This window comes from Ascaphus truei, chromosome 11 (assembly GCF_040206685.1).
Source record: "Ascaphus truei isolate aAscTru1 chromosome 11, aAscTru1.hap1, whole genome shotgun sequence".
Lineage (NCBI taxonomy): Eukaryota > Metazoa > Chordata > Amphibia > Anura > Ascaphidae > Ascaphus > Ascaphus truei.
In genome coordinates, this window is record NC_134493.1 from 28518617 (window position 1) to 28538361 (window position 19745).

At 46.8% G+C, this 19745-nt stretch overlaps 1 protein-coding gene across 5 annotated transcripts in view; it reads right to left on the bottom strand.

Moving 5' to 3' along the window:
• Window positions 1-136: 136 nt before the first annotated feature.
• Window positions 137-19745, bottom strand: part of USP42 (ubiquitin specific peptidase 42) — a 43684-nt gene continuing 24075 nt past the window's right edge. For 3 of the 5 annotated variants that reach the window (XM_075565436.1, XM_075565437.1, XM_075565438.1), the window contains 8 exons: window positions 13803-13903; window positions 13571-13715; window positions 12239-12988; window positions 12078-12166; window positions 10646-11917; window positions 6292-6482; window positions 4003-4082; window positions 138-2163 (listed from right to left, as the gene is read on the bottom strand). In XM_075565436.1, the coding sequence (XP_075421551.1) occupies window positions 2158-2163; window positions 4003-4082; window positions 6292-6482; window positions 10646-11917; window positions 12078-12166; window positions 12239-12988; window positions 13571-13715; window positions 13803-13903 (2634 nt within the window). In that variant the 3' untranslated portion in view covers window positions 138-2157. Of the gene's footprint in view, window positions 2164-4002; window positions 4083-6291; window positions 6483-10645; window positions 11918-12077; window positions 12167-12238; window positions 12989-13570; window positions 13716-13802; window positions 13904-19745 lie in introns of all 5 variants that reach the window. The other 2 variants (XM_075565434.1, XM_075565435.1) reach the window with 2 other exon arrangements.

A 19745-nucleotide genomic window follows, 5' to 3' on the forward strand; every position in this document is an offset into this window, starting at 1 on the left:
TACTAGTGATGGTTAAAAACAATACAATATTTTAAGTCAAAAAATGTTAAGACCGGGTTATTGCTGCCATGAGGACACACATTACCATAACCAAAAAGGCAAAGAATTGGAGGAACAAAAACTCGACAAGGTTTTACATTTTTTTTTTTTTTTTTTACTTTGTTTTATATACTAAATTTTTTTACATGCTACATTGGTGGGGGGAGTGCATTTTCCCCCCCAATCGTTAGAAAAACAAAAGATCAAACTTGACACTTCTGAACACATTGTATAAACAATACAGATTATTCAGATATTAGCTGTACTAAATACAACTTCTCCCCTCCAACTCCTGATGCAGGAACGGTAAAATTAAAGGTGTATCAGTTTGATAAGAATTTCATATTTAAATAAAATCACAGTATGAATAGTTGACTCTTACTACAGGCTTTAAAATGTGATAAAAGTACGTCAAAACCCATTTATAAGCAGAAAGGTTTCCAGCGGGAAACAGGTTAAGAAAGACATGACACTATAAAACTCCCATGTAATAAAGACCATGTTATGATTTACGAAACAGTGATACATTCATGACGGTATTGAAAAGTGAGCTTTCCTGTTTTGCTGTATTTAAAGTGGGGGGAGGAATGTTTTACTTCAAATAAAGATCATTTAAATAAAGAAGTAACAGACAGCTCCGTTTCCAATTCAGTGTATGAATGTTGAATTATTTTAAATTAGTCAGTTGAAGTATATATGTATATGCGTACCCATACGTACGTACGTACATAGATATATATATATATATATCTATATATATATGCACAATTCCATAATTCCTTAATCTTCCTTGACCCAGATGTCAAACTTGGAAAAACACTTCATGAAATACATGTATTCAACCTGAGTCTTTAAGCAGCATTTGAGATGATGTATTCCAGAGCATTTCCAAGGTTGTGTTTAAATATTTTACTGTACAATGTTCAGCAGTTGCAAGATTGCTGGTAGGGCATAGAGCATTCAAAAAAAGTATACTTAAAAAGCGCTCTTGGCAAAAATCCTATACAGTATTTTGATGAACAGCACCACATTTGATTTAAGTCAGAAATCAGGTTGACTGGGTCATTTGAATTTTCTACGTCTGGCGTCGAGGCTGCCATGGTAAATATGTATTCTATATTATGGGTGAACACAGTGAAGTGATTCACAAGCCCGTGCTGCCTTATTAAGACTCCCAATAGCAGCAAAAGTACAGGTAAGCTACTTAAACCATAAGTAACATTTCATTGTTTGTTCCATAAGGGCACGCTTAAGTTAGGATAAAGGATATTTCAAAACACTAAACAAAACACAGATGCAGTGATACTGTGGGGAAATACCCAGATGAAGGTGCCTGTCTGCACCAAAACGTTGGATGCTGCCATGACTTCGTTAAGTCATTAAATGACCTCTGTTACTTTTTTCCCCCCGATCTTTTTCCCAATTTTTGGTGTGCTTGGCTGTATTTTATCATGATCTTTTACTTCTTGAGCCGAGTTTGTGTCTTTGCACCCACTTTTGATATTTTTGAATTCCCTGAGACCCCCCTGTAGGGGTATCTATCCCAAGTGGCTGGACCAGATTCTTTATTTTTCATATTGCTGTGAGGTGTTTCTCATCTACTGATCGCATAAAGGGGGAAAAGTGGCTCACTTCAAGCAGGAACCAAAAAAGACATTTGACGTATTAAAAATAATAATGTAACCCACATCAGTCCTGGAGATGCAAGGCAGACATGTAATGGTTCAAATCCACTTACTAAAAAGTCTACATATGGAATGAACCCAAAGACCAGCACTAGGTCCACCCCTATTGCTTAGATATTTAAATAACTTAATGAGGATCAGATGACTTATAATAATAGCTTACTGTTAAATGACTGAAGGCCATAATCCTATGTAAACCCTTCTATGAAGTCGGCCTATAACCATTGTACATCATGGCACATACAATGTAGGGTCCCAGTGTATGTTTTGGTTCAGCAAGTTCAAAGACTTCCATTCTGCAGCGCAGCTTTTTGGATATGTTAACTTTAAAAACGGTGCCCTTTGGGAAATGAAATGTTACGGAAGTTTAAATTCGCCTACTTGCAGTTTTAAAAGTTGTTCCAAGTTCTTGTTTACTGATGTGGAGAGAACGTCACATCTAAAAAGAGAAAAAGAAAGGACAACGCGATTCAAAAAGTAAACCGTACATGTTTTTCATACCCACCACAAAGGGGGGAACATGTAATTAGCCCATTGAGCTAATGACAAGCCACACATTGCTCTGCTAGCACCTATGTGATCATTTATTAATGAAAATATAAGTAGGTAAGCCAAACAAATGTCTGTTTTGCACCAATATCTCCTGCATCTTTAATAATTGCACCATTTACTGACAAGATTACGGATGGCCAAGCTTTTCCCCAGAGAAATGTCGAGAACACCTTGGGCTTCATACATTCATAGGAGGGGGAGATTAAATAGAAACATTAGGTTATATATGTAAATTGATGCCTATGTTCTATAAGAGTGCGCACACAGCACGGTAGGACCGTATCATTCTTACAAGTGAAAAACTGTCCTCTAATCCAGGGGGTGCGCAAACGTCTCCACTTTTACCTTGGCTCCAGCGTCAAATGCCGCCACGGGGTTATGTGATGTTACGTTGCCATGGCAACGTGTCCCCCGAAGCCAAGGTAAGAGAAGGCACAGATGCCTCACGCGGTCCCCCGGCATTTAATTTAAATGCGTTGGGGAAGAGCGCAGGGCCCCTGTAACCACTGTGCCGCCCCTGGAAAATCTCACCCCTGCTCTAATCCACTTTAAACACTGTTGTGTGGTTTGGGGGATAATGCACTTTCCTTGCAATCCTTTGTGCTGTTATGCACCTTGGTTTGGTATATGCCGTCTGATTTATACCTACTGCAGATATACAGAAATGAGAATTACCTCTGGGTTTTTTCCCCCTATAAATTGCGCTTTAATCACAGACCTTATTATTTATTTCACTTTTTCTAACGCACATCTCACCACGACACTCCATTAGTAGAACACAAACATAAATGCAATGCTTGCAAATACTCTAGATTTTGATGCAGAAATTAACAGGTTCTGAATATGTTAACAATGCACCGGTCTTATTACATGTGTACAGTTTACCTTAGATTTGAAAGCCAGCATCAACCTTATGAAATAGTTGCTGAAGGGATGGTAGTGCACACAACTTCATTGACCTTAATATCGTCACCATCTTTCCCCCCCACCCATATCTCTGCTGTGGGTATGTTTGCTGTGCAGCGGACTTCACCTCAGACTTTTAGAACACCCACATCGCTGAAAATGCAGCAGCCATAGGGTGTTAACCGTTTGCTGCTACCGCTGCTCTGTTATTGGGCTCGGGTAAAATATTTCGGGTGAATATTGAAGCATTTCCATCTTCGGACATTACCCTGCACTTTCAGCTCTACCTCCGCAGTCCCAATTCCCCAACGCATTGAACAAGCCGCTATACGGGACACACCCCCTGTACCTTATGTTTCCACTGACCCTTCCTTATAGATTGTAGGCTCGTTGGGGCAGGGCCCTCCTTACTTACTGTAACAATGTAAATTAAGGTGTGATTTTATTTTTGTTTTAGTCCTCCAACCCTCTTGTACTGTGCTACGGAATCTGTTGAAGCGTTATAAAGAACTACAAAGTGAATATTATAATTTATGTGCAAAACGTGGTTGTACTATGTGGAATCTGTGTCAGCCAATCAGATGGCTAATTCTAGACTGTAAAAACTGGCAAAATAAAATACAGTGCAGGTTTTGTAATGTATAGGAAATGTAGAGAGGAGACATGTATCTGGCCAAGTTCCATTCAAGTGACATATCCTCCCATAGTAAACGATGCTTAGAAACCTCAACGATTCCAGTACCATCCCAAAATCAAATATTCTTTAATTTGGGAACAAATGAGTTGAAACTCAAGCAAACATAGAATTGTATCAACATACTTTCCATGTAGTTGCATCTCTGCCTGCAGAAATGTCATCCAATCCTTTGTCGGTGGGTAACTTCCCAATGTAGTCTTTGGCTGAAATGATAATCACCGTGTACTTTTAAAGCAGCAAAACATGAAATCTTATATGGGTGGTTTTTTTTATAGATAAAATCAGTTCTGTAGTATTAGATACTGTTTAAAAAAAAAATTCAACTCAATGCCATTTTTAATGATTTCCATAGCAGGTTTTAGCACGCGTCCCCAGATCTTGGAAACCCTTTACTGTTTGTGATAATTGGTTGCAATATTCCAAGCAGTTTGAGCTGTAAACTGTAACCCTAATAGCTTCAATGTATCCGGATATTACACTGTTACACTGACTGAAAGATTGAAACGGAAAGGCAGCCATTATGTTAGGCACACAATCGGGATTTTTACAGATTTATAACAGGAGCACCACACGATTGCCAGGTTCGGTAAGAAAGTAGAATTATACATTCCTTGCTATCTATCGAAAAAGAGGGGGTAGGGAGATGAGGAAATGTAGCATTGCTGCTTTCATTTTTGCCTGATCTATAAAAGCAAGGCCCACATTATAATTTAGGGAGAGTAACCAAAGCACATGCGCAGCCAAATAAGGCCCAGATCCACAAAGCAGTTATTTACTTAACTCATTAAGTCAACATATCGTTAAGTGCTTTAAAGCTCACTAACACTGTTAAGAGTTGGTTTCAGACATAATGGACGTTAGTACTAATGATATGCAAAAGAGGCATTCCCTGTAACAACGCCTATCCCCAGATCTCTGTTCAAGTTAACACAGGGATTGACCAATGTGTTAGGACATACGTAAAGCTCCCTCCAAACCCTACAATGTGGGATTTGCGGTAAAGGGAAAAATAGGTTCATATTGTGTGAGTGTATCCCCTTCAATCCGTGGAGAGATACCTGTGCACAAAGAGGAGCACCCTGGGATATATCCTAATAGGAGTAATTTAAATATACTTTGTAAATCCTACTAGCATGTATCCCAGGTGGGGAACTCCTCCAGACAGCCGGAAGCAAAGCGGAGCACAGCCGGAAGGTAAGCAAGGGTAGACAAGGGTGGTGACTAAAAGAGTTTATTGAATAGACATGTGCAGCTGATGGATCCTCTGACGCGTTTCAGCCCTCAGGCCTTTGTCAAAGACTCTTTGACAAAGGCCTGAGGGCTGAAACGCGTCAGAGGATCCATCAGCTGCACATGTCTATTCAATAAACTCTTTTAGTCACCACCCTTGTCTACCCTTGCTTACCTTAAGGCTGTCTGGAGGAGTTCCCTGCATTTCCCTGCTGGACTGACCGCCGGATAGCTGCTGCTTCAGGAGGAGATCACCGCCGGTCATGTGACCGCCCTACGCGACGCTGCAGTCACGGGAGGGTTGGCGGTGCAACACTGAAGCCCTGGAGGATCGAGTAACGGCTTGTTCATCTCTCCAAACGTGAGTGTTCGCAACCATTTGGTGCCCAGAGCTGGGCCAGTTGCTAAATGACTATATACATACTCAGATGTTATACTAAGCCGTCACATATCCTGACAAAGTGAATCTACGTATGCAGCAGCTATTCTGTTATTTCTGATGCACCTGATGGGATCATTGGTTTATCCGTGTGTAATGTATCACAGGTGTGCTCCTTTTTGTTCACAGGTGTCTTCTCCATGTGTTGCTTGAAGGTGGGTTTAAGGGGATAAATAGGACACCCTCGTTAAGCTAACGTAAGGCCATGCTAAGTCAAAACCGTTGGATTTTGCATATAATGAGCTCTGTGGAATATGTCTGTTACTGGTTTTTATAACATGACATTATGAGCCCTGAGTTACCAAACCTCTGGGGGATGGGAGCCCAAGTATGTAAGTGCTTTTCATGGTGCTGAAATGCTGGCCAATCAGGACTTTAACCCCTTCTCTGCCAGAGGCGCCTGCAAAGCATATTGGTGGTTTATTTTGAACTGGTTAATGCACCTAAAACATGTTCACTGGCAAATGGAATAATATGTAATACTGGTTATGTCCGGTGCAATTAAATTGCACTTTTGCTACTAAGAGAATTTGATTTATATACTCGGCAATGATTTCTTGTACGATATTGTAAATGAGTTGGCAAAATGTATTTTACAATGAAACAAGAAAAAGCAGAATGAATATTCCGCTGCGAGACTGTTCCCCACATTGGGAGCACAGACAGAGAAAGGCCCAAGTCCTGACATGGCCCAAATCACGCTGGATGTCAGGAGAATATGAAATGCACGTTTTTATACCCACTGTTTAAAGAACAATCTCTTTGATGCAGGTGAAAGGGGCTCTGCGTGGTGCGGTTGGTCTCTGCCTCTGTGCTGAGTGCTTGTTTCGCAGGACATTCATCACCAGCTTCAGATCTTCTTGAATGCTTTTTCTTCTTTTTCCTGTGTGTGTCTGTGTCAGAGGATGGATCTGACAAGTCGGAGTCCTGTGACCTATAAAGACATTAAATACTTTTAATAAAAGATCTATATGGTATGAACATGCAGGAGGGTGAAACATATTACATATCTACGAATTTGCTGTGGTATAAGCGCTCTAGTGCCGGATCCGATATACTTGATAATGATCATCCACATAAATCCATAGCACTGGTACCGGGTTTTTTTTTAGTAGTAATGCACAATATTGAAGTGGTATACAGTCCTCAAGGGGACCAATAATCCCGGAAGGGGCAGAGCAAGGAGAAATATCCCACTACTCCACCCCTCATTGGGATGATCCCTTGACCTCCATAAAACCACACAGATAATGCAACGTTGAATGAAGATTTCTACTCATGTCTCTGAAGTGTCCCCCTCCTGTGCTTGTCCTGGGGCTGCTGCCACTAGTAGAAAGTCCAGAGCAATATCCAAAGAGATGCAGCGCACCGCCAAAGAGATGCAGCGCACCGCCAAAGAGATGCAGCGCACCGCCAAAGAGATGCAGCGCACCGCCAAAAAGATGCAGCGCACCGCCAAAGAGATGCAGCGCACCGCCAAAGAGATGCAGCGCACCGCCAAAAAGATGCAGCGCACCGCCAAAAAGATGCAGCGCACCGCCAAAGAGATGCAGCGCACCGCCAGAGATGCAGAGCACCGCCAAAAAGATGCAGCGCACCGCCAAAGAGATGCAGCGCACCGCCAAAGAGATGCAGCGCACCGCCAAAGAGATGCAGCGCACCGCCAGAGATGCAGAGCACCGCCAAAAAGATGCAGCGCACCGCCAAAGAGATGCAGCGCACCGCCAAAGAGATGCAGCGCACCGCCAAAGAGATGCAGAGCACCGCCAAAGAGATGTAGCGCACCGCCAAAGAGATGCAGCGCACCGCCAAAGAGATGCAGAGCACCGCCAAAGAGATGCAGCGCACCGCCAAAGAGATGCAGAGCACCGCCAAAGAGATGCAGAGCACCGCCAAAGAGATGTAGAGCACCGCCAAAGAGATGTAGAGCACCGCCAAAGAGATGTAGAGCACCGCCAAAGAGATGTAGAGCACCGCCAAAGAGATGCAGCGCACCGCCAAAGAGATGCAGAGCACCGCCAAAGAGATGCAGAGCACCGCCAAAGAGATGCAGCGCACCGCCAAAGAGATGCAGCGCACCGCCAAAGAGATGCAGCGCACCGCCAAAGAGATGCAGCGCACCGCCAAAGAGATGCAGAGCACCGCCAAAGAGATGTAGCGCACCGCCAAAGAGATGCAGCGCACCGCCAAAGAGATGTAGAGCACCGCCAAAGAGATGTAGAGCACCGCCAAAGAGATGCAGCGCACCGCCAAAGAGATGTAGCGCACCGCCAAAGAGATACAGCGCACCGCCAAAGAGATGCAGCGCACCGCCAAAGAGATGTAGCGCACCGCCAAAGAGATACAGCGCACCGCCAAAGAGATGTAGCGCACCGCCAAAGAGATGCAGCGCACCGCCAAAGAGATGTAGCGCACCGCCAAAGAGATGTAGCGCACCGCCAAAGAGATGTAGCGCACCGCCAAAGAGATGCAGCGCACCGCCAAAGAGATGCAGCGCACCGCCAAAGAGATGTAGCGCACCGCCAAAGAGATGTAGCGCACCGCCAAAGAGATGCAGAGCACCGCCAAAGAGATGCAGCGCACCGCCAAAGAGATGCAGCGCACCGCCAAAGAGATGTAGCGCACCGCCAAAGAGATGCAGCGCACCGCCAAAGAGATGCAGCGCACCGCCAAAGAGATGCAGAGCACCGCCAAAGAGATGCAGCGCACCGCCAAAGAGATGCAGCGCACCGCCAAAGAGATGCAGCGCACCGCCAAAGAGATGCAGAGCACCGCCAAAGAGATGCAGCGCACCGCCAAAGAGATGCAGCGCACCGCCAAAGAGATGCAGCGCACCGCCAAAGAGATGTAGACCACCGCCAAAGAGATGCAGCGCACCGCCAAAGAGATGCAGCGCACCGCCAAAGAGATGCAGCGCACCGCCAAAGAGATGCAGCGCACCGCCAAAGAGATGCAGCGCACCGCCAAAGAGATGCAGCGCACCGCCAAAGAGATGCAGCGCACCGCCAAAGAGATGCAGCGCACCGCCAAAGAGATGCAGCGCACCGCCAAAGAGATGCAGCGCACCGCCAAAGAGATGTAGCGCACCGCCAAAGAGATGTAGCGCACCGCCAAAGAGATGTAGAGCACCGCCAAAGAGATGTAGCGCACCGCCAAAGAGATGTAGCGCACCGCCAAAGAGATGCAGCGCACCGCCAAAGAGATGCAGCGCACCGCCAAAGAGATGCAGCGCACCGCCAAAGAGATGCAGCGCACCGCCAAAGAGATGCAGCGCACCGCCAAAGAGATGCAGCGCACCGCCAAAGAGATGCAGCGCACCGCCAAAGAGATGTAGAGCACCGCCAAAGAGATGCAGCGCACCGCCAAAGAGATGTAGCGCACCGCCAAAGAGATGTAGCGCACCGCCAAAGAGATGTAGCGCACCGCCAAAGAGATGTAGAGCACCGCCAAAGAGATGTAGCGCACCGCCAAAGAGATGTAGCGCACCGCCAAAGAGATGTAGCGCACCGCCAAAGAGATGTAGCGCACCGCCAAAGAGATGCAGCGCACCGCCAAAGAGATGCAGCGCACCGCCAAAGAGATGTAGAGCACCGCCAAAGAGATGTAGAGCACCGCCAAAGAGATGCAGCGCACCGCCAAAGAGATGTAGCGCACCGCCAAAGAGATGTAGCGCACCGCCAAAGAGATGTAGCGCACCGCCAAAGAGATGCAGCGCACCGCCAAAGAGATGCAGCGCACCGCCAAAGAGATGTAGAGCACCGCCAAAGAGATGTAGAGCACCGCCAAAGAGATGTAGCGCACCGCCAAAGAGATGTAGAGCACCGCCAAAGAGATGTAGCGCACCGCCAAAGAGATGTAGCGCACCGCCAAAGAGATGCAGCGCACCGCCAAAGAGATGCAGCGCACCGCCAAAGAGATGTAGACCACCGCCAAAGAGATGTAGACCACCGCCAAAGAGATGCAGCGCACCGCCAAAGAGATGTAGAGCACCGCCAAAGAGATGTAGCGCACCGCCAAAGAGATGTAGCGCACCGCCAAAGAGATGTAGCGCACCGCCAAAGAGATGTAGCGCACCGCCAAAGAGATGTAGCGCACCGCCAAAGAGATGCAGCGCACCGCCAAAGAGATGCAGCGCACCGCCAAAGAGATGTAGAGCACCGCCAAAGAGATGCAGCGCACCGCCAAAGAGATGCAGCGCACCGCCAAAGAGATGCAGCGCACCGCCAAAGAGATGTAGCGCACCGCCAAAGAGATGTAGCGCACCGCCAAAGAGATGTAGCGCACCGCCAAAGAGATGTAGAGCACCGCCAAAGAGATGTAGACCACCGCCAAAGAGATGCAGCGCACCGCCAAAGAGATGTAGAGCACCGCCAAAGAGATGCAGCGCACCGCCAAAGAGATGTAGCGCACCGCCAAAGAGATGTAGCGCACCGCCAAAGAGATGCAGCGCACCGCCAAAGAGATGTAGCGCACCGCCAAAGAGATGTAGACCACCGCCAAAGAGATGCAGCGCACCGCCAAAGAGATGTAGAGCACCGCCAAAGAGATGTAGACCACCGCCAAAGAGATGCAGCGCACCGCCAAAGAGATGCAGCGCACCGCCAAAGAGATACAGCGCACCGCCAAAGAGATGCAGCGCACCGCCAAAGAGATGTAGCGCACCGCCAAAGAGATGTAGAGCACCGCCAAAGAGATGCAGCGCACCGCCAAAGAGATGTAGCGCACCGCCAAAGAGATGTAGCGCACCGCCAAAGAGATGTAGCGCACCGCCAAAGAGATGTAGAGCACCGCCAAAGAGATGTAGAGCACCGCCAAAGAGATGTAGCGCACCGCCAAAGAGATGTAGAGCACCGCCAAAGAGATACAGCGCACCGCCAAAGAGATGTAGAGCACCGCCAAAGAGATGTAGAGCAACGCCAAAAAGAGTGAGCCAAAAGGTAGGTAAAAAATAAATCTTTATTCGTCCATAAAAAACGGAAGTGTCAAAACCTCCTACATGTGCGCTACATCTCTTTGGATATTGCTCTGAAACATATTACACGCTGCACACGTGTTGTCGTCCCCGCCCCCCCTCCCCCCCAACAAAATAATTCTTACCTTTGTTTTTCTTTTGATCTTTTTTTCTTCTTGGACTTTTTGTGTTTTTTCACATCCTCGTCCTCGTGGTTCTTTTTACGTTTGGACTCCACATCACTGTCACTGTCCTCTAAGCTGCCTGTAGTACATTTGCGCTTTCTTTCCTTTGAATTTTCACGTGTTTGGGGGCGATCAACACTAGTGGATTTGCCGTGGTAATTCTTTTCGGGGTCCCACGGAAGAGATGAGGCATAATGCGCATTACGTTTGGGACTGTAGACGTACGGTCGTAATTTATCCGCCATCTCTTGCGACCACCCAGTTCTGTAGTCTCTATAAGACTTCCTGTGATGGTCTCTGTCCCCATATGATAATTTTCTCTCCCTGCTGTCTCTAGATCTATAGGTAGAGTAATAATCACTATAGTGTCTGTAGTCCCTTTCTCTGCTGCGAGATCGATCTCTTTTTGAATAGTAATACTTGCTTCTATCATGGTCAGTTTTCCCTCTGCTTCTCGATCTAGCTCTGTAATGGTTGTGTCTGCCATAGTCCTTGCTGTTATATGAACCATGTCTATCATAATCCCGGTGTCGGTATTCAGAACAGTGGTTTGGTTTGTAGCAGTCTGGCTTGGTGCTCTCTCTACGCTGTTCCTTGTCATGACTGCCATTCATTTTATATCTCTTCTCTTGTAACCGTTCTTTGCTATCGGAGCGGCATCTTTGACTGCGGAGATCTTCTGGCTCGACCCTCTTGGTCTCTTTGATAGGAGAATGGTTATTTTCCTGGCCAAGCCTCCTTTGACTTTCTTCACTTGCTTTCTTCTCGATGTCACTGCTGCTTTTACTGGACTGGGTATTTATAGTTTCATCTTGGGTTGCAGCCGAATACGCCTGGTTAGGAGACACAATCATATCTTTTGTTCCATTTCCTAGGTCTGCTTTTTTATCCGATTGATGTTCATCATGGTTGGTCTTATTCAATGGACTCATTGTAAGTCTCTCAGCGCTATCACTGACAGATGGTTTACATTTCACAGGACAGCTACCAAATGTTTTTAGATCTTCAGACCTTTTGTTTGAATATTCATTTAGACAACTCTCCGCTCTATGCTGCTCCTCTGCTCCGGAAGGTGGGTGTATGGCATTGCCACTTTGCATACCCTCTGCGTTAGATTCATCATTCTCAGCACTATCTTCCATGGCAGGTTGGTGCTTCGCATCTGACGGAGTTGTTACCACGTACTTACTACTGGCGCCATTTTCACCCGTTCTTTGTATGTTTAAATTTATGCTGTACAAAAACAAAAAAGGTTATATTTATATGTGGAAAAACTACAAAACATGCGCAATACTTTGTGAAAGTCCATTGTTATCTCGGCCCCACGTAAAGTACATCTCCATTTTTAGTTGCTATTCTATAAATATACATATTTTTTAACCTGTTACATTACCTTTTCTCCACTGATGTGTTTTTGGACTTGTACGTTGTGGATTCATGTGTGTTGTCTTCATGGGCCACAGGTAAAATAGTAGTGTCAATCTAAAGTGAAAACATCCCAAAATTAACAGGCTGTCAAAACGTACACTCGGATACGGAAAGTAAAAACAACACACTTACATTCACAGGCAACCCCGGTGTTGTAGCATTTCCTACGCCGTTGGAATTGCCGATTTCCCCTACGGTTCCTTTAGGATCACTGTGCGAGCCGAGAGCACCGTTACCCGAAACCGACTGCATCGAGGGCTCTTCCTTGTGGGTAATTGCTCTGGAGTTTTCACTGGTAGAAGAGGTGTCCTTACATAAGCCGAAACCGTTTCGATTTATAACTTCATTCATCGTTTTCCCGTGCCCATTTTCTTGAAGTAATCCCTTTAATTCCTCCTCCGATTCTTCTGAAGATTCTGCGCCATAAGGGACGAGCAGGTTGGACCCTGTGTTGGGTTTGCCATTAACGGCTGGTGCAGAATAGGCCGTATGTGGTGTCCGTTTAGGTGGGAATGATGTAGGAACACTTGGGGTAGACTCTGTCGCAGATGGTTTAGTAACAGTGGATGATGGGGCAGGCTTATTCATAGACTCAAAAACATTGTTTAGATTGGGTAGAGATTGCCCTTGGCGGGCAGAGAGTTTATTATTGTGGATGCTGATGGTAATCTTCTGCTTCTTCGTAGGTGTAGGGATTACAGTGGGTCTGTTAATAGTCCACCTCTGTGTGGAAGCAGAAAGGGGTGTAGACGCCGGTCTGTTCAGAGCTGGGGTGCGGATTGGTAGTGGCCTTTTCAAATTGCCACTGTTGGTATTAGTTCCTGAACTGTTGAGTGAATTTTTCGGTGATCTGGTCCCGTTTATATGTTTAGAATTCTGTAAATGTGAAAATATTTTTACGTCAATACATCTGCAGACAGCTTAGCAGTGTAAGTAATCATACGTTCCCTATGTCATATACAGAGGCTCCATGTTCAATTAAGAAAACATCCCCATTACGTAAACAAAGTATAAAGAAAGTTGAACATTCGTTCACTTAACGCTCTGTCATAAAATTGGCAGAAAAATCTCAAACCGAGACGGGGGGGGGGGAAGAAAATGGAATGGGGGCAACGTGCATTGAAATATAACACGTTACTGGACACAGATCTTTGGCAACACGTGAAGCGTGTTACGTGAAGCGTCTGCCTTTTGAAATTGTTAAGATTGCTTTAGAGTGCATTTCTTAAACCAAGACCAGTGTTAGTCTTGTTCATATAGTAATATGATGAATTGGAACAGGCTCCAAAAGCATTAAAATATCCGCTGTAAAGCTTCGCAGAGCAGAGATCGGCACTGCAGTGATTTCCCAGGTCAGCAGGCACAACATACAATAGGACACATCATAGGGCACTCGTGCAACCGATAACCGTACAAAACAACGTTATACTTTGTACACGGTCACGCAAAAAGCATCACCTTTATCATGTGTGGGGGAAGCTGAGGTCCAATGAAGGCAGATTTGTTGGTGCCCAAGCGCTGGCTGCTACTTGGCTGCGGGGAGCTTGGGCCGGGGGGGTGGAGGGAATAATGCTGCTCCGGCCCATTCTGCACATCCTGGCATCTGGAACAGAATGACATTGCAAATATTAACACATTGTTCTGTACGGACTGGCGGTGAAGCACAGGGACAAGAGACCCCGACACGTACCTTATGTAAAAGAGAACGTAAGCCTGCTGGTTCAGCACTGTTCGGATGTCAGTGTTGGATACAACGGAATCGTTCATTAGGTACCATTGCCCGTTGCTCGCCTGAAAAACAGGAGGTCAAAGATGCTCAGAAACCGCTATGAAAAGGGAAATAAATAAAGGAACAAATGTGTCTCCTGCTCGATCAGGCAACAATACATGCTTAAGATGTAAGGATATTGGCAGCCTTGTTCTATTCTATCATTACAACACAAGCTATATTACATTACACGTTATGGGAATATCTAGCAAACGTATGGTTGATCTAATGATGGAGCATAGTGGCCAAAGTTTGTTTCAAATGCACCCAGTACATTTTTTTTAAATGGTTTATTTTTCAGGGTATTTAAAAAGGGGCACAGAAAATAAAAAGGGGAAACAAGGAGAGCAAGTACAATAATCATCTTGGTACATTGCAGTTTCATACAAGTAATGATACCAATAATACCAACAAGTAATAACCAATAACCTCAGCTGATATGACATGGATCTAATTGCATTCTCTTCACAGGTATGTTCCTGATGTTGAAACTCTCTGTATAAGACTGAATCTGGCCTTGTTGAATTGATATATAAGTATGTTCCTGATGTTGAAACTCTCTGTATAAGACTGAATCTGGCCTTGTTGAATTGATATATAAGTATGTTCCTGATGTTGAAACTCTCTGTATAAGACTGAATCTGGCCTTGTTGAATTGATATATAAGTATGTTCCTGATGTTGAAACTCTCTGTATAAGACTGAATCTGGCCTTGTTGAATTGATATATAAGTATGTTCCTGATGTTGAAACTCTCTGTATAAGACTGAATCTGGCCTTGTTGAATTGATATATAAGTTAGTATGTTTGAATGTAAAAAGTATTTTTTTTTTTATTTTTATTTTTCCTTTCCTCTTAACTCTGTGCTGTTAATTGAACAAATGGAACAAGGTGACTGATTGGGGAGGGGGAGGGTCATGTGACCTTTTTTTTGTGTATAATACTAACAGCTCAGCTGCATTGGGCAGGAACTGCATTAGGCAGTGAGGCATTTAAAGTGAGCTTTTTAAGTGATACAGTTTGACTAGAGGTGACTGGGGACTGCTTCTTTCTGCAAACTCTTTAACTCAAGACAACAAACGGTAAGCTATTCAGATCACACTATGATCCCATGCTTGTTAGCCTGCATAGTTTAACCCCCCACCCCTTTACAACTTCTTTCACTGCAGCCTCTCCCAAAACTGACTGCACAAAACACTGAAACCCTGACTTGACCCTAGCATTGCAATGCAGCAAAACACATGACAAGGTACAGGTTCACCCCTGCTGTTTAGTCTGCACACACTCACTCTGCTCATAACAGCTCCATGCAACACTGCCTACCTCTGGCATCATGAACCTGCTATGTCTTCTAACTTTTTTCTTTCTCCTGGCCTCATGGAGATGTTACTCCCTCTATCCACTACAAACTCCTCCATCCTGGCCCGCACCCAACATCACCATACACCCTGGACTACTCAAAAGCCTTGCACTATCTACTGAATGTTGGTGGAGAACTCTAAAAACCAGCACACCAACCACTGCTCACTCTAATGGAAAACACCACAAATTTACAACTTGTAAACAACTACCCAAATTTCTACTCATACTATTACTCTCTCTAGCAGGTGATATTGAAACTAACCCAGGTCCTCCCATTTCAGCTCTGTCCCATGCCCCTGAGAATTCCACCTTTAAATTCCAAAAAGGGCTATCTGTCGCCCATATAAACATCCGGAGCCTGCTGCCCAAACTAGACGAACTAAGGGCATGGTGCCTTATGCATAAACCCAAAGCCATCGTTCTTACAGAAACATGGCTATCCTCTAAAACCCCTGATGCAAATATCGCCATTCAGGGATTCTCCATTTTTAGGAGAGATAGGTCAAAGAGAGGAGGAGGGGTGTTATTTTATATTGCAGACACCTTACAATTTACACTGCTACATTGCCCACCAAGTCCACCCTCTTTTGAAACTCTAGTTGGCAAAATCTGCCTCCCCTTTTCTAAGCCCATCTTGCTTGCTGGCATCTACCGCCCCCCTAAATAAAGCCCTTCTACAATCCTTGACTGATATCACCCAGTTTATTGGCTCCATTTCCTCTCTGAATGAGAAGAGTGAGCTGCTAGTTCTTGGGGATTTCAACTTCAATTGGCTTGACCCTAAAAACCACAAAATCCAGATACAACTCAAGTCACTTAACCTATCGCAACTCATTTCCCAACCCACACGAATAAACCTGAAGTCGCATAACCATTCCTTGCTAGACTGGATTCTCTCCTCAAACCCCAGCAGAATCCAATCCTCTGGCATCCTTCCTGACATTTTCAGTGACCATGCAATAGTGTACTGTGTAAGGAAAATTAAACCGCCCCATTCAAGCCCCAAAGTTCTCCTCACTAGAACATTTAAAAAACTTTAACCCACAACAGTTTCTGGATGACCTTACCAACTGCCCATGGCACAGAATCGATTTAATTCCCGACCCTGATTCTGCGCTTCGACTATTTCCAATCCGAGTTCTTAAAACTCTGCGATACCCATGCTCCACTACGCAAAATAAGGGTACGGGGGGCCCACCTTCCATGGGTTACACCTGACCTTATAGCACTCTACCAGTTCAGGGATGCCTTGTGGAAAAGCTACAAAGTAACTGGCACTACCAAGGATCTCAATCACTACAGATGCCAGCGGAACGTGTGCACAAGGCAAACAAGGCATGCAAAAGCACAATATTACTCTGACAATCTCCTCCAGAATACATCAAACCCAGCTAATTTCTGGAAGGTTATCAACAATATATTCCAGCCTCCTAACCATCAACAACCCAAGTAATATCACGAAGGGGGATATTACTCTGACAAACCCCACTGACATTGCAAATGCATTCAATGATTACTTTGTGGGGTGTGCCACTAACTTATTAGCGAAACGCAGCACAAACCCCAAACCTGAATCTCATCCTGGGAGTACCCCTATAGTCCCACCCCCTCCCAACACTGCCCACAATTTTCAATTTAGCCCAGTATCTGAAGAGGAGATTACACAAGCGCTCCTCAAACTAAAACTAAGCAGCCAATGTGGACCCGACTTACTACAATCTAGGTTCCTACGACTTGGTGCCCCAGCCATTGCCAAACCAATTGCGTCCATAGTCAACTCTATCCTGTCTGCAGGCCATATCCCTAAGACCTGGAAAACTGCCAGAGTTGTCCCAATCTTCAAAAGTGGGGACAAAAACACTGTCTCAAACTACAGGCCAATCTCACTTCTCCCAATTCTATCCAAAGTTATGGAAAAATGTGTCCACTCCCAATTAAGCGAGTTCTACACCAAGACAAATTTCCCTAGCCAATTCCAGTCTGGGTTTCGTCCCAAACACTCCACCGTAACTACCCTGCTAAAAGTTTGCAATGAAATCCAGTGTGGAATGGAACGGGGACAACTCACTGGTGCAGTATTCCTAGATTTTGCAAAGGCTTTTGACACAGTTGATCATGCTATCCTGCTTAACAAACTCCAGAGCTCTGGAATAGGGAAACATGCTTTAAACTGGTTTCAGTCCTACCTATCAGGAAGATCCCAACATGTGTCCATCTCAGGCTCTAACTCCAACCCCCTGGATATCACCTGTGGTGTCCCGCAAGGCTCTGTTCTGGGGCCCCTACTCTTCTCAGTTTTCATTAATGATCTTCCCACAGCTTGTAAGGAAGCCTCAATACACCATGTATGCAGATGACACAATCCTGTATGCACACAGCCATAGCCTCTCTGACCTTCAACACATACTTCAGTCTGACTTTTTGAGACTCGAAAACTGGATTTCCCAAAACAAACTGTTTTTAAACACTGACAAGACTGTAACAATGGTATTTGGGACCAAGACTAAATTTGTAAAGCTTCCAGTGACTGAGCTCCTGATTAGAACCAACGCTAAAACCACCCTAACACCTGTCACTAGTTTTAAATACCTGGGCTTATGGTTTGACTCCCACTTAACATTCGGGATGCACATTGATACCCTGACAACCAAGACCTATGCCAAACTAGGGGTACTTTACAGGAACAAATCCTCCCTAAGTCTCCTGGTCAGAAAGCGTATTGCACAGCAGATGCTAATGCCAATTATTGACTATGGAGACATAGTATATGGCTCGGCTCCTCAAACCCACCTTAGCAAACTTGACACCCTCTACAATTCAATTTGTCGTTTTGTTCTCCAATGCAACTACAACACACATCACTGCGAAATGCTCAAAGAACTAGATTGGTCATCACTAGAGTCTAGGCGCAAAGTTCACCTTTCCTGTCTCACCCTCAAATACTTTCTGGGCAAGGCTACCCAGCTACCTGAACAAGCTCCTCACCCCTACCACATGCAGTACCTATCACCTGAGATCAGACTCCAAAAGACTATTCATGGTCCCAAGACTCAACAAAGTATCCGGACGTTCCTCCTTCTCCTTCCGTGCACCCCAAAACTGGAACAACCTACCAGAGACTCTCATATCCACCACCAGCTTAAGTTCTTTCAAATCTAAGGCTGTCTCACACTTTAATCTGGTCTGTAACTGTTTCATACGCTCATAATATATATTTTCTTTAACTGTGCATGCAATGTCTTGTATATAAATGTATACCTTGTTCATTTATGTAACTGTATTTGTAACCATGTATTATTTGTTTTACTCTGTGCCCAGGACATACTTGAAAACGAGAGGTAACTCTCAATGTATTACTTCCTGGTAAAATATTTTATAAATAAAATAAATAAAATAATACTTGGTATTATAAAGCGGGAGAGAAGGAAGAGACGACATTGGGGGTTAGGGGAAGGAGGGGGGGGGGTAGGGGAAGGAGGGGGGGGGGTAGGGGAAGGAGGAGGGGGGGGTAGGGGAAGGAGGAGGGGGGGGGGTAGGGGAAGGAGGAGGGGGGGGGGTAGGGAAGGAGGAGGGGGGGGGGTAGGGGAAGGAGGAGGGGGGGGGTAGGGGAAGGAGGAGGGGGGGTAGGGGAAGGAGGAGGGGGGGTAGGGGAAGGAGGAGGGGGTAGGAGGAGGGGGTAGGGGAAGGAGGAGGGGGGGTAGGGGAAGGAGGAGGGGGGGTAGGGGAAGGAGGAGGGGGGTAGGGGAAGGAGATGGGGGGGTAAGGGAAGGAGGAGGGGGGTAGGGGAAGGAGGAGGGGGGGTAGGGGAAGGAGGAGGGGGGGTGGGGGGGGGTAGGGGAAGGGGGTGGGGGGGGGAGGGGAAGGAGGAGGGGGGGGGGGGGGGGAGGGGGAGGGGGGGGGGGGGAGGGGGGGGGGGGGGGGGGAGGGGAGGAGGGGGGGGGTGGGGGGGAGGGGAGGAGGGGGGGGGGGGGGGGGGGGAGGGGAGGGGGGGGGGGGGAGGGGGGGGGGGGGGGGGGGGGGGAGGGGGGGGGGGGGGGGGAGGAGGGGGGGGGGAGGGGGAAGGAGGGGGGGGGGGGTAGGGGAGGAGGAGGGGGGGGGTAGGGGAGGAGGAGGGGGGGGGAGGGGGGAGGGGGGGGGAGGGGAGGAGGAGGGGGGGGGTAGGGGAGGAGGAGGGGGGGTAGGGAGGGGAGGGGGGGTAGGGGAGGAGGAGGGGGGGGGTAGGGGAAGGAGGAGGGGGGGTTGGGGAGGGGTGGGAGGGGGGGGTGGGGGAGGAGGGAGGGGGGTAGGGGAAGGAGGAGGGGGGGGTAGGGGAAGGAGGAGGGGGGGGGGGGGGGTAGGGGAAGGAGGAGGGGGGGTGGGGGGGGTAGGGGAAGGAGGAGGGGGGGGGTGGGGAGGGGGGTAGGGGAAGGAGGGGAGGGGGGGGGGGGGTAGGGGAAGGAGGAGGGGGGGTGGGGGGGGGAGGGGGGGAAGGGAGGAGGGGGGGTGGGGGGGGTAGGGGAAGGAG